The following is a 15,060-nucleotide window of genomic DNA, read 5'->3' on the forward strand; positions in this document are numbered from 1 at the left end:
CTGATAGTGAGATGGGGCCAGGTTCCCCCACTGTATAATAGAAGGTACTGGGCTCTAGAACACTATGGAGGGAAGTCAGATGTGATAGTGAGATGGGACCGGGTTCCCCCACTGTATAATAGAAGGTACTGGGCTCTAGAACACTATGGAGGGAAGTCAGATCTGATAGTGAGATGGGACCGGGTTCCCCCATTGTGTTATAGAAGGTACTGGGCTCTAGTACACTATGGAGGGAAGTCAGATCTGTTAGTGAGATGGGACTGGGTTCCCCCATTGTATTATAGAAGGTACTGGGCTCTAGTACACTATGGAGGGAAGTCAGATCTGATAGTGAGATGGGACCGGGTTCCCCCATTGTTTTATAGAAGGTACTGGGTTCTAGAACACTATGGAGGGAAGGCAGATCTGATAGTGAGATGGTGCCGGGTTCCCCCACTGTATAATAGAAGGTACTGGGCTCTAGAACACTATGGAGGGAAGTCAGATCTGATAGTGAGATGGGACCGGGTTCCCCCATTATATTATAGAAGGTACTGGGCTCTAGTACACTATGGAGGGAAGTCAGATCTGATAGTGAGATGGGACCGGGTTCCCCCACTGTATAATAGAAGGTACTGGGCTCTAGAACACTATGGAGGGAAGTCAGATCTGATAGTGAGATGGGACCGGGTTCCCCCATTGTATTATAGAAGGTACTGGGCTCTAGTACACTATGGAGGGAAGTCAGATCTGATAGTGAGATGGGACCGGGTTCCCCCACTGTATAGAATACTATGGAGGGAAGTCAGATGCGATAGTGAGATGGGATCGGGTTCCCCCATTGTATTATAGAAGGTACTGGGTTCTAGAACACTATGGAGGGAAGGCAGATCTGATAGTGAGATTAGGCCGGGTTCCCCCACTGTATAATAGAAGGTACTGGGCTCTAGAACACTATGGAGGGAAGTCAGATGTGATAGTGAGATGGGAACGGGTTCCCCCACTGTATAATAGAAGGTACTGGGCTCTAGAACACTATGGAGGGAAGTCAGATCTGATAGTGAGATGGGGCCGGGTTCCCCCACTGTATAATAGAAGGTACTGGGCTCTAGAACACTATGGAGGGAAGTCAGATGGGACCGGGTTCCCCCACTGTATAATAGAAGGTACTGGGCTCTAGAACACTATGGAGGGAAGTCAGATGTGATAGTGAGATGGGACCGGGTTCCCCCATTGTATTATAGAAGGTACTGGGCTCTAGAACACTATGGAGGGAAGTCAGATCTGATAGTGAGATGGGACCGGGTTCCCCCACTGTATAATAGAAGGTACTGGGCTCTAGAACACTATGGAGGGAAGTCAGATCTGTTAGTGAGATGGGACCGGGTTCCCCCACTGTATAGAACACTATGGAGGGAAGTCAGATGCGATAGTGAGATGGGACCGGGTTCCCCCATTGTATTATAGAAGGTACTGGGCTCTTGTACACTATGGAGGGAAGTCAGATCTGATAGTGAGATGGGACCGGGTTCCCCCATTGTATTATAGAAGGTACTGGGCTCTAGAACACTATGGAGGGAAGTCAGATCGATGGGACCGGGTTCCCCCATTGTATTATAGAAGGTACTGGGCTCTAGTACACTATGGAGGGAAGTCAGATCTGATAGTGAGATGGGACCGGGTTCCCCCATTGTATTATAGAAGGTACTGGGCTCTAGAACACTATGGAGGGAAGTCAGATCTGATAGTGAGATGGGACCGGGTTCCCCCATTGTATTATAGAAGGTACTGGGCTCTAGTACACTATGGAGGGAAGTCAGATCTGTTAGTGAGATGGGACCGGGTTCCCCCATTGTATTATAGAAGGTACTGGGCTCTAGAACACTATGGAGGGAAGTCAGATCGATGGGACCGGGTTCCCCCATTGTATTATAGAAGGTACTGGGCTCTAGTACACTATGGAGGGAAGTCAGATCTGATAGTGAGATGGGACCGGGTTCCCCCACTGTATAATAGAAGGTACTGGGCTCTAGAACACTATGGAGGGAAGTCAGATGTGATAGTGAGATGGGACCGGGTTTCCCCATTGTATTATAGAAGGTACTGGGCTCTAGAACACTATGGAGGGAAGTCAGATCTGATAGTGAGATGGAACCGGGTTCCCCCAATATATTATAGAAGGTACTGGGCTCTAGTACACTATGGAGGGAAGTCAGATCTGATAGTGAGATGGGACCGGGTTCCCCCACTGTATAGAATACTATGGAGGGAAGTCAGATGCGAAAGTGAGATGGGACCGGGTTCCCCCATTGTATTATAGAAGGTACTGGGTTCTAGAACACTATGGAGGGAAGGCAGATCTGATAGTGAGATGGGGCCGGGTTCCCCCACTGTATAATAGAAGGTACTGGGCTCTAGAACACTATGGAGGGAAGTCAGATGTGATAGTGAGATGGGACCGGGTTCCCCCATTGTATTATAGAAGGTACTGGGCTCTAGTACACTATGGAGGGAAGTCAGATCTGTTAGTGAGATGGGACCGGGTTCCCCCATTGTATTATAGAAGGTACTGGGCTCTAGAACACTATGGAGGGAAGTCAGATGTGATATGGGACCGGGTTCCCCCACTGTATAGAACACTATGGAGGGAAGTCAGATCTGATAGTGAGATGGGACCGGGTTCCCCCACTGTATAATAGAAGGTACTGGGCTCTAGAACACTATGGAGGGAAGTCAGATGTGATAGTGAGATGGGACCGGGTTCCCCCACTGTATAGAACACTATGGAGGGAAGTCAGATCTGATAGTGAGATGGGACCGGGTTCCCCCATTGTATTATAGAAGGTACTGGGCTCTAGTACACTATGGAGGGAAGTCAGATCTGATAGTGAGATGGGACCGGGTTCCCCCATTGTTTTATAGAAGGTACTGGGTTCTAGAACACTATGGAGGGAAGGCAGATCTGATAGTGAGATGGGGCCGGGTTCCCCCACTGTATAATAGAAGGTACTGGGCTCCAGAACACTATGGAGGGAAGTCAGATGTGATAGTGAGATGGGACCGGGTTCCCCCACTGTATAGAACACTATGGAGGGAAGTCAGATCTGATAGTGAGATGGGACCGGGTTCCCCATTGTATTATAGAAGGTACTGGGCTCTAGTACACTATGCAGGGAAGTCAGATCTGATAGTGAGATGGGACCGGGTTCCCCCACTGTATAGAACACTATGGAGGGAAGTCAGATCTGATAGTGAGATGGGACCGGGTTCCCCCACTGTATAATAGAAGGTACTGGGCTCTAGTACACTATGGAGGGAAGTCCGATCTGTTAGTGAGATGGGACCGGGTTCCCCCACTGTATAGAACACTATGGAGGGAAGTCAGATGTGATAGTGAGATGGGACCGGGTTCCCCCATTATATTATAGAAGGTACTGGGCTCTAGAACACTATGGAGGGAAGTCAGATGTGATAGTGAGATGGGACCGGGTTCCCCCACTGTATAGAACACTATGGAGGGAAGTCAGATCTGATAGTGAGATGGGACTGGGTTCCCCCACTGTATAATAGAAGGTACTGGGCTCTAGAACACTATGGAGGGAAGTCAGATGTGATAGTGAGATGGGACCGGGTTCCCCCACTGTATAGAACACTATGGAGGGAAGTCAGATCTGATAGTGAGATGGGACCGGGTTCCCCCATTGTATTATAGAAGGTACTGGGCTCTAGTACACTATGCAGGGAAGTCAGATCTGATAGTGAGATGGGACCGGGTTCCCCCACTGTATAGAACACTATGGAGGGAAGTCAGATCTGATAGTGAGATGGGACCGGGTTCCCCCACTGTATAATAGAAGGTACTGGGCTCTAGAACACTATGGAGGGAAGTCAGATCTGATAGTGAGATGGGACCGGGTTCCCCCATTGTATAATAGAAGGTACTGGGCTCTAGAACACTATGGAGGGAAGTCAGATCTGATAGTGAGATGGGACCGGGTTCCCCCACTGTATAATAGAAGGTACTGGGCTCTTGTACACTATGGAGGGAAGTCAGATCTGATAGTGAGATGGGACCGGGTTCCCCCACTGTATAATAAAAGGTACTGGGCTCTAGAACACTATGGAGGGAAGTCAGATCTGATAGTGAGATGGGACCGGGTTCCCCCATTGTATTATAGAAGGTACTGGGCTCTAGTACACTATGGAGGGAAGTCAGATCTGTTAGTGAGATGGGACCGGGTTCCCCCACTGTATAATAGAAGGTACTGGGCTCTAGAACACTATGGAGGGAAGTCAGATGTGATAGTGAGATGGGACCGGGTTCCCCCATTGTGTTATAGAAGGTACTGGGCTCTAGTACACTATGGAGGGAAGTCAGATCTGTTAGTGAGATGGGACCGGGTTCCCCCACTGTATAGAACACTATGGAGGGAAGTCAGATGCGATAGTGAGATGGGACCGGGTTCCCCCATTGTATTATAGAAGGTACTGGGCTCTAGAACACTATGGAGGGAAGTCAGATCTGATAGTGAGATGGGACCGGGTTCCCCCATTATATTATAGAAGGTACTGGGCTCTAGTACACTATGGAGGGAAGTCAGATCTGATAGTGAGATGGGACCGGGTTCCCCCACTGTATAATAGAAGGTACTGGGCTCTAGAACACTATGGAGGGAAGTCAGATCTGATAGTGAGATGGGACCGGGTTCCCCCATTGTATTATAGAAGGTACTGGGCTCTAGAACACTATGGAGGGAAGTCAGATGTGATAGTGAGATGGGACCGGGTTCCCCCACTGTATAAAACACTATGGAGGGAAGTCAGATCTGATAGTGAGATGGGACTGGGTTCCCCCACTGTATAATAGAAGGTACTGGGCTCTAGAACACTATGGAGGGAAGTCAGATGTGATAGTGAGATGGGACCGGGTTCCCCCACTGTATAGAACACTATGGAGGGAAGTCAGATCTGATAGTGAGATGGGACCGGGTTCCCCCATTGTATTATAGAAGGTACTGGGCTCTAGTACACTATGGAGGGAAGTCAGATCTGTTAGTGAGATGGGACTGGGTTCCCCCATTGTATTATAGAAGGTACTGGGCTCTAGTACACTATGGAGGGAAGTCAGATCTGATAGTGAGATGGGACCGGGTTCCCCCATTGTTTTATAGAAGGTACTGGGTTCTAGAACACTATGGAGGGAAGGCAGATCTGATAGTGAGATGGGGCCGGGTTCCCCCACTGTATAATAGAAGGTACTGGGCTCTAGAACACTATGGAGGGAAGTCAGATCTGATAGTGAGATGGGACCAGGTTCCCCCATTATATTATAGAAGGTACTGGGCTCTAGTACACTATGGAGGGAAGTCAGATCTGATAGTGAGATGGGACCGGGTTCCCCCACTGTATAATAGAAGGTACTGGGCTCTAGAACACTATGGAGGGAAGTCAGATCTGATAGTGAGATGGGACCGGGTTCCCCCATTGTATTATAGAAGGTACTGGGCTCTAGTACACTATGGAGGGAAGTCAGATCTGATAGTGAGATGGGACCGGGTTCCCCCACTGTATAGAATACTATGGAGGGAAGTCAGATGCGATAGTGAGATGGGATCGGGTTCCCCCATTGTATTATAGAAGATACTGGGTTCTAGAACACTATGGAGGGAAGGCAGATCTGATAGTGAGATTAGGCCGGGTTCCCCCACTGTATAATAGAAGGTACTGGGCTCTAGAACACTATGGAGGGAAGTCAGATGTGATAGTGAGATGGGAACGGGTTCCCCCACTGTATAATAGAAGGTACTGGGCTCTAGAACACTATGGAGGGAAGTCAGATCTGATAGTGAGATGGGGCCGGGTTCCCCCACTGTATAATAGAAGGTACTGGGCTCTAGAACACTATGGAGGGAAGTCAGATGGGACCGGGTTCCCCCACTGTATAATAGAAGGTACTGGGCTCTAGAACACTATGGAGGGAAGTCAGATGTGATAGTGAGATGGGACCGGGTTCCCCCATTGTATTATAGAAGGTACTGGGCTCTAGAACACTATGGAGGGAAGTCAGATCTGATAGTGAGATGGGACCGGGTTCCCCCACTGTATAATAGAAGGTACTGGGCTCTAGAACACTATGGAGGGAAGTCAGATGTGATAGTGAGATGGGACCGGGTTTCCCCATTGTATTATAGAAGGTACTGGGCTCTAGAACACTATGGAGGGAAGTCAGATCTGATAGTGAGATGGGACCTGGTTCCCCCATTGTATTATAGAAGGTACTGGGCTCTAGTACACTATGGAGGGAAGTCAGATCTGTTAGTGAGATGGGACCGGGTTCCCCCACTGTATAGAACACTATGGAGGGAAGTCAGATGCGATAGTGAGATGGGACCGGGTTCCCCCATTGTATTATAGAAGGTACTGGGCTCTTGTACACTATGGAGGGAAGTCAGATCTGATAGTGAGATGGGACCGGGTTCCCCCATTGTATTATAGAAGGTACTGGGCTCTAGAACACTATGGAGGGAAGTCAGATCGATGGGACCGGGTTCCCCCATTGTATTATAGAAGGTACTGGGCTCTAGTACACTATGGAGGGAAGTCAGATCTGATAGTGAGATGGGACCGGGTTCCCCCACTGTATAATAGAAGGTACTGGGCTCTAGAACACTATGGAGGGAAGTCAGATGTGATAGTGAGATGGGACCGGGTTTCCCCATTGTATTATAGAAGGTACTGGGCTCTAGAACACTATGGAGGGAAGTCAGATGTGATAGTGAGATGGGACCGGGTTCCCCCACTGTATAGAACACTATGGAGGGAAGTCAGATCTGATAGTGAGATGGGACCGGGTACCCCCATTGTATTACAGAAGGTACTGGGCTCTAGTACACTATGGAGGGAAGTCAGATCTGATAGTGAGATGGGACCGGGTTCCCCCACTGTATAGAATACTATGGAGGGAAGTCAGATGCGAAAGTGAGATGGGACCGGGTTCCCCCATTGTATTATAGAAGGTACTGGGTTCTAGAACACTATGGAGGGAAGGCAGATCTGATAGTGAGATGGGGCCGGGTTCCCCCACTGTATAATAGAAGGTACTGGGCTCTAGAACACTATGGAGGGAAGTCAGATGTGATAGTGAGATGGGACCGGGTTCCCCCATTGTATTATAGAAGGTACTGGGCTCTAGTACACTATGGAGGGAAGTCAGATCTGTTAGTGAGATGGGACCGGGTTCCCCCATTGTATTATAGAAGGTACTGGGCTCTAGAACACTATGGAGGGAAGTCAGATGTGATAGTGAGATGGGACCGGGTTCCCCCACTGTATAGAACACTATGGAGGGAAGTCAGATCTGATAGTGAGATGGGACCGGGTTCCCCCATTGTATTATAGAAGGTACTGGGCTCTAGTACACTATGGAGGGAAGTCAGATCTGATAGTGAGATGGGACCGGGTTCCCCCATTGTTTTATAGAAGGTACTGGGTTCTAGAACACTATGGAGGGAAGGCAGATCTGATAGTGAGATGGGGCCGGGTTCCCCCACTGTATAATAGAAGGTACTGGGCTCCAGAACACTATGGAGGGAAGTCAGATGTGATAGTGAGATGGGACCGGGTTCCCCCACTGTATAGAACACTATGGAGGGAAGTCAGATCTGATAGTGAGATGGGACCGGGTTCCCCATTGTATTATAGAAGGTACTGGGCTCTAGTACACTATGCAGGGAAGTCAGATCTGATAGTGAGATGGGACCGGGTTCCCCCACTGTATAGAACACTATGGAGGGAAGTCAGATCTGATAGTGAGATGGGACCGGGTTCCCCCACTGTATAATAGAAGGTACTGGGCTCTAGTACACTATGGAGGGAAGTCAGATCTGTTAATGAGATGGGACCGGGTTCCCCCACTGTATAGAACACTATGGAGGGAAGTCAGATGTGATAGTGAGATGGGACCGGGTTCCCCCATTGTATTATAGAAGGTACTGGGCTCTAGAACACTATGGAGGGAAGTCAGATGTGATAGTGAGATGGGACCGGGTTCCCCCACTGTATAGAACACTATGGAGGGAAGTCAGATCTGATAGTGAGATGGGACTGGGTTCCCCCATTGTATAATAGAAGGTACTGGGCTCTAGAACACTATGGAGGGAAGTCAGATGTGATAGTGAGATGGGACCGGGTTCCCCCACTGTATAGAACACTATGGAGGGAAGTCAGATCTGATAGTGAGATGGGACCGGGTTCCCCCATTGTATTATAGAAGGTACTGGGCTCTAGTACACTATGCAGGGAAGTCAGATCTGATAGTGAGATGGGACCGGGTTCCCCACTGTATAGAACACTATGGAGGGAAGTCAGATCTGATAGTGAGATGGGACCGGGTTCCCCCACTGTATAATAGACGGTACTGGGCTCTAGAACACTATGGAGGGAAGTCAGATCTGATAGTGAGATGGGACCGGGTTCCCCCATTGTATAATAGAAGGTACTGGGCTCTAGAACACTATGGAGGGAAGTCAGATCTGATAGTGAGATGGGACCGGGTTCCCCCACTGTATAATAGAAGGTACTGGGCTCTAGTAGACTATGGAGGGAAGTCAGATCTGATAGTGAGATGGGACCGGGTTCCCCCACTGTATAATAAAAGGTACTGGGCTCTAGAACACTATGGAGGGAAGTCAGATCTGATAGTGAGATGGGACCGGGTTCCCCCATTGTATTATAGAAGGTACTGGGCTCTAGTACTCTATGGAGGGAAGTCAGATCTGTTAGTGAGATGGGACCGGGTTCCCCCACTGTATAGAACACTATGGAGGGAAGTCAGATGCGATAGTGAGATGGGACCGGGTTCCCCCATTGTATTATAGAAGGTACTGGGCTCTAGAACACTATGGAGGGAAGTCAGATGTGATAGTGAGATGGGACCGGGTTCCCCCACTGTATAAAACACTATGGAGGGAAGTCAGATCTGATAGTGAGATGGGACTGGGTTCCCCCACTGTATAATAGAAGGTACTGGGCTCTAGAACACTATGGAGGGAAGTCAGATGTGATAGTGAGATGGGACCGGGTTCCCCCACTGTATAGAACACTATGGAGGGAAGTCAGATCTGATAGTGAGATGGGACCGGGTTCCCCCATTGTATTATAGAAGGTACTGGGCTCTAGTACACTATGGAGGGAAGTCAGATCTGATAGTGAGATGGGACCGGGTTCCCCCATTGTATTATAGGAGGTACTGGCTCTAGTACACTATGGAGGGAAGTCAGATCTGATAGTGAGATGGGACCGGGTTCCCCCATTGTTTTATAGAAGGTACTGGGCTCTAGAACACTATGGAGGGAAGTCAGATCTGATAGTGAGATGGGACCGGGTTCCCCCATTGTGTTATAGAAGGTACTGGGCTCTAGTACACTATGGAGGGAAGTCAGATCTGTTAGTGAGATGGGACCGGGTTCCCCCACTGCATAGAACACTATGGAGGGAAGGCAGATCTGATAGTGAGATGGGGCCGGGTTCCCCCACTGTATAATAGAAGGTACTGGGCTCTAGAACACTATGGAGGGAAGTCAGATGTGATAGTGAGATGGGACCGGGTTCCCCCACTGTATAAAACACTATGGAGGGAAGTCAGATGTGATAGTGAGATGGGACTGGGTTCCCCCACTGTATAATAGAAGGTACTGGGCTCTAGAACACTATGGAGGGAAGTCAGATGTGATAGTGAGATGGGACCGGGTTCCCCCACTGTATAGAACACTATGGAGGGAAGTCAGATCTGATAGTGAGATGGGACCGGGTTCCCCCATTGTATTATAGAAGGTACTGGGCTCTAGTACACTATGGAGGGAAGTCAGATCTGATAGTGAGATGGGACCGGGTTCCCCCACTGTATAATAGAAGGTACTGGGCTCTAGAACACTATGGAGGGAAGTCAGATCTGTTAGTGAGATGGGACCGGGTTCCCCCACTGTATAGAACACTATGGAGGGAAGTCAGATGCGATAGTGAGATGGGACCGGGTTCCCCCATTGTATTATAGAAGGTACTGGGCTCTAGAACACTATGGAGGGAAGTCAGATGTGATAGTGAGATGGGACCGGGTTCCCCCACTGTATAGAACACTATGGAGGGAAGTCAGATCTGATAGTGAGATGGGACTGGGTTCCCCCACTGTATAATAGAAGGTACTGGGCTCTAGAACACTATGGAGGGAAGTCAGATGTGATAGTGAGATGGGACCGGGTTCCCCCACTGTATAGAACACTATGGAGGGAAGTCAGATCTGATAGTGAGATGGGACCGGGTTCCCCCATTGTATTATAGAAGGTACTGGGCTCTAGTACACTATGCAGGGAAGTCAGATCTGGTAGTGAGATGGGACCGGGTTCCCCCACTGTATAGAACACTATGGAGGGAAGTCAGATCTGATAGTGAGATGGGACCGGGTTCCCCCACTGTATAATAGAAGGTACTGGGCTCTAGAACACTATGGAGGGAAGTCAGATCTGATAGTGAGATGGGACCGGGTTCCCCCATTGTATAATAGAAGGTACTGGGCTCTAGAACACTATGGAGGGAAGTCAGATCTGATAGTGAGATGGGACCGGGTTCCCCCACTGTATAATAGAAGGTACTGGGCTCTAGTACACTATGGAGGGAAGTCAGATCTGATAGTGAGATGGGACCGGGTTCCCCCACTGTATAATAAAAGGTACTGGGCTCTAGAACACTATGGAGGGAAGTCAGGTCTGATAGTGAGATGGGACCGGGTTCCCCCATTGTATTATAGAAGGTACTGGGCTCTAGTACACTATGGAGGGAAGTCAGATCTGATAGTGAGATGGGACCGGGTTCCCCCACTGTATAGAACACTATGGAGGGAAGTCAGATCTGATAGTGAGATGGGACCGGGTTCCCCCATTGTATTATAGAAGGTACTGGGCTCTAGAACACTATGGAGGGAAGTCAGATCTGATAGGGAGATGGGACTGGGTTCCCCCACTGTATAATAGAAGGTACTGGGCTCTAGAACACTATGGAGGGAAGTCAGATGTGATAGTGAGATGGGACCGGGTTCCCCCACTGTATAATAGAAGGTACTGGGCTCTAGAACACTATGGAGGGAAGTCAGATGTGATAGTGAGATGGAACCGAGTTCCCCCACTGTATAATAGAAGGTACTGGGCTCTAGAACACTATGGAGGGAAGTCAGATGTGATAGTGAGATGGGACCGGGTTCCCCCATTGTATTATAGAAGGTACTGGGCTCTAGTACACTATGGAGGGAAGTCAGATCTGATAGTGAGATGGGACCGGGTTCCCCCACTGTATTATACAAGGTACTAGGCTCTAGAACACTATGGAGGGAAGTCAGATGTGATAGTGAGATGGGACCGGGTTCCCCCACTGTATAATAGAAGGTACTGGGCTCTAGAACACTATGGAGGGAAGTCAGATGTGATGGTGAGATGGGACCTGGTTCCCCCATTGTATTGTAGAAGGTACTGGGCTCTAGAACACTATGGAGGGAAGTCAGATGTGATAGTGAGATGGGACCGGGTTCCCCCACTGTATAATAGAAGGTACTGGGCTCTAGAACACTATGGAGGAAAGTCAGATGTGATAGTGAGATGGGACCTGGTTCCCCCATTGTATTATAGAAGGTACTGGGCTCTAGAACACTATGGAGGGAAGTCAGATCTGATAGTGAGATGGGACCGGGTTCCCACACTTTATTATACAACGTACTGGGCTCGGTCAGATCTGATAGTGAGATGGGACCGGGTTCCCCCATTGTATTATACAAGGTACTGGGCTCTAGAACACTATGGAGGGAAGTCAGCTAAGCGCGGTGTGCGTTCCGCTGCAGCGCAGCCTCTGGCATTGCTGATTCTGCCTTGCATGCTGTACCGGTGCGCAGATAAATCGGCGATGTTGGGCTACCGTATTGAGTTTCCTCCTGTAATTATTAGGCCAGGGGCTGATGGTTTCTTGTATCCCGCAGGTTCGTACAACGGATATGGGAGGTTACGCCACGTCTCTGGATTACACGCAGGCTGTTATCTCCAACCTCAGTTCCTAGCAATCACCTTCCTTACCAGCTGTGCGACACCGCCTAGTGCCGGCTATATCCCCACTTGTACCCACCGTGGCTAATGCAGGCTATGTATTCCCAGCTAGTGGGCTGATATATCAGTGTGTTATTTATGCCGAATAAATGTACCAGATGCATGGACAGAAACAGTAATGGTGTCACTGCTAATTGTATATCTCACTATCCAGCGCGAGGACGAGTAGGCCTGGATTGCGATCTCCGTCCCAGGTCATCCCAAAGGTGCTCGATGGGGTTGAGGTTAGGGCTCTGTGTAATCCAGTCCAGTTCTTCCACACCGAACTCCTCAAACCGTGTCTGTATAGTCCTTGCTTTGTGCACTGGGGCGCAGTCATGTTGGAATAGAAAAGGGTCTTCCCCAAACTGTTGCCACAAAGTTGGAAGCTTAGCATTGTCCAAAATGTCTTGGTTTGCTGAAGCATTAAGATTGTCCTTCCCTGGAGATAAGGGGCCTAAGCCAAACCCTGAAAGACACAGCCTCATACCATTATCCCTCCTCCACCAAACTTCACAGCTGGCATAATGTAGTCAGGCAGGTAACGTTCTCCCGGCATCCGCCAAACCCAGACCCGCCCATCTGACTGCCAAACAGAGAAGCGTGATTCATCACTCCACAGGACATGTTTCCACTGTTCCACAGTCCAGTATCTGTGTGCTTTACACCACTCCACAGACCACGTATCCACTGCTCCACAGTCCAGTGTCGGTGTGCTTTACATCACTCCACAGAACACGTGTCCACAGTCCAGTGTCGGCGTGCTTTATACCGCTCCACAGAACACGTGTCCACTGCTCCACAGTCCAGTATCTGTGTGCTTTACACCACTCCACAGACCACGTATCCACTGCTCCACAGTCCAGTGTCGGTGTGCTTTACATCACTCCACAGAACACGTGTCCACAGTCCAGTGTCGGCGTGCTTTACACCGCTCCACAGAACACGTGTCCACTGCTCCACAGTCCAGTGTCGGTGTGCTTTACATCACTCCACAGAACACGTGTCCACAGTCCAGTGTCGGCGTGCTTTACACCGCTCCACAGAACACGTGTCCACTGCTCCACAGTCCAGTGTCAGTGTGCTTTACACCACTCCACAGAACACGTGTCCACTGCTCCTCAGTCCAGTGCTGGTGTACATTACACCACTCCACAGAACACGTGTCCACTGCTCCACAGTCCAGTGCTGGTGTACATTACACCACTCCACAGAACACGTGTCCTCTGCTCCACAGTCCAGTGCTGGTGTTCATTACACCACTCCACAGAACACGTGTCCACTGCTCCACAGTCCAGTGTCGGCGTGCTTTACACCACTCCACAGAACACGTGTCCACTGCTCCACAGTCTAGTGTCGGTGTGCTTTACACCACTCCACAGAACACGTGTCCACTGCTCCTCAGTCCAGTGCTGGTGTACATTACACCACTCCACAGAACACGTGTCCTCTGCTCCACAGTCCAGTGCTGGTGTACATTACACCACTCCACAGAACACGTGTCCTCTGCTCCACAGTCCAGTGCTGGTGTACATTACACCACTCCACAGAACACGTGTCCACTGCTCCACAGTCCAGTGCTGGTGTACATTACACCACTCCACAGAACACGTGTCCTCTGCTCCACAGTCCAGTGCTGGTGTTCATTACACCACTCCACAGAACACGTGTCCACTGCTCCACAGTCCAGTGCTGGTGTACATTACACCACTCCACAGAACACGTGTCCACTGCTCCACAGTCCAGTGTCGGCGTGCTTTACACCACTCCACAGAACACGTGTCCACTGCTCCACAGTCCAGTGTCTGTGTACATTACACCACTCCACAGAACACGTGTCCACTGCTCCACAGTCCAGTGTCTGTGTACTTTACACCACTCCACAGAACACGTGTCCACTGCTCCACAGTCCAGTGTCTGTGTGCATTACACCACTCCACAGAACACGTGTCCACTGCTCCACAGTCCAGTGTCTGTGTGCTTTACACCACTCCACAGAACACGTGACCACTACTCCACAGTCCAGTGTCTGTGTGCTTTACACCACTCCACAGAACACGTGACCACTACTCCACAGTCCAGTGTCGGTGTGCTTTACACCACTCCACAGAACACGTGTCCACTGCTCCACAGTCCAGTGTCTGTGTGCATTACACCACTCCACAGAACACGTGTCCACTGCTCCACAGTCCAGTGTCTGTGTGCTTTACACCACTCCACAGAACACGTGACCACTACTCCACAGTCCAGTGTCTGTGTGCTTTACACCACTCCACAGAACACGTGTCCTCTGCTCCACAGTCCAGTGCTGGTGTTCATTACACCACTCCACAGACACGTGTCCACTGCTCCACAGTCCAGTGCTGGTGTACATTACACCACTCCACAGAACACGTGTCCACTGCTCCACAGTCCAGTGCTGGTGTACATTACACCACTCCACAGAACACGTGTCCACTGCTCCACAGTCCAGTGTCGGCGTGCTTTACACCACTCCACAGAACACGTGTCCACCGCTCCACAGTCCAGTGTCTGTGTGCTTTACATCACTCCACAGAACACGTGTCCACTGCTCCACAGTCCAGTGCTGGTGTACATTACACCACTCCACAGAACACGTGTCCACTGCTCCACAGTCCAGTGTCAGCGTGCTTTACACCACTCCACAGAACACGTGTCCACTGCTCCACAGTCCAGTGTCTGTGTGCTTTACATCACTCCACAGAACACGTGTCCACTGCTCCACAGTCCAGTGCTGGTGTGCTTTACACCGCTCCACAGAACACGTGCCCACTGCTCCACAGTCCAGTGTCTGTGTGCTTTACACCGCTCCACAGAACACGTGTCCACTGCTCCACAGTCCAGTGTCTGTGTGCTTTACATCACTCCACAGAACACGTGTCCACTGCTCCACAGTCCAGTGCCGGCGTGCTTTACACCACTCCACAGAACACGTGTCCAC

The 15,060-nt window shown here is 49.9% G+C and overlaps 1 protein-coding gene across 1 annotated transcript in view; it reads left to right on the top strand.

The window, feature by feature from the left end:
• IDH3B (isocitrate dehydrogenase (NAD(+)) 3 non-catalytic subunit beta) overlaps positions 1–12,238 on the top strand; it is a 96,303-nt gene extending 84,065 nt beyond the window's left edge. The window contains exon 12 of the mRNA XM_063925453.1: positions 11,996–12,238. Coding sequence (XP_063781523.1) covers positions 11,996–12,073 — 78 coding nt within the window. The 3' untranslated portion in view covers positions 12,074–12,238. The remainder of the gene's footprint in view (positions 1–11,995) is intronic.
• The last annotated feature ends 2,822 nt before the right edge of the window (positions 12,239–15,060 follow it).

The sequence above is a fragment of the Pseudophryne corroboree genome, chromosome 1 (genome assembly GCF_028390025.1).
Source record: "Pseudophryne corroboree isolate aPseCor3 chromosome 1, aPseCor3.hap2, whole genome shotgun sequence".
Taxonomy (NCBI): domain Eukaryota; kingdom Metazoa; phylum Chordata; class Amphibia; order Anura; family Myobatrachidae; genus Pseudophryne; species Pseudophryne corroboree.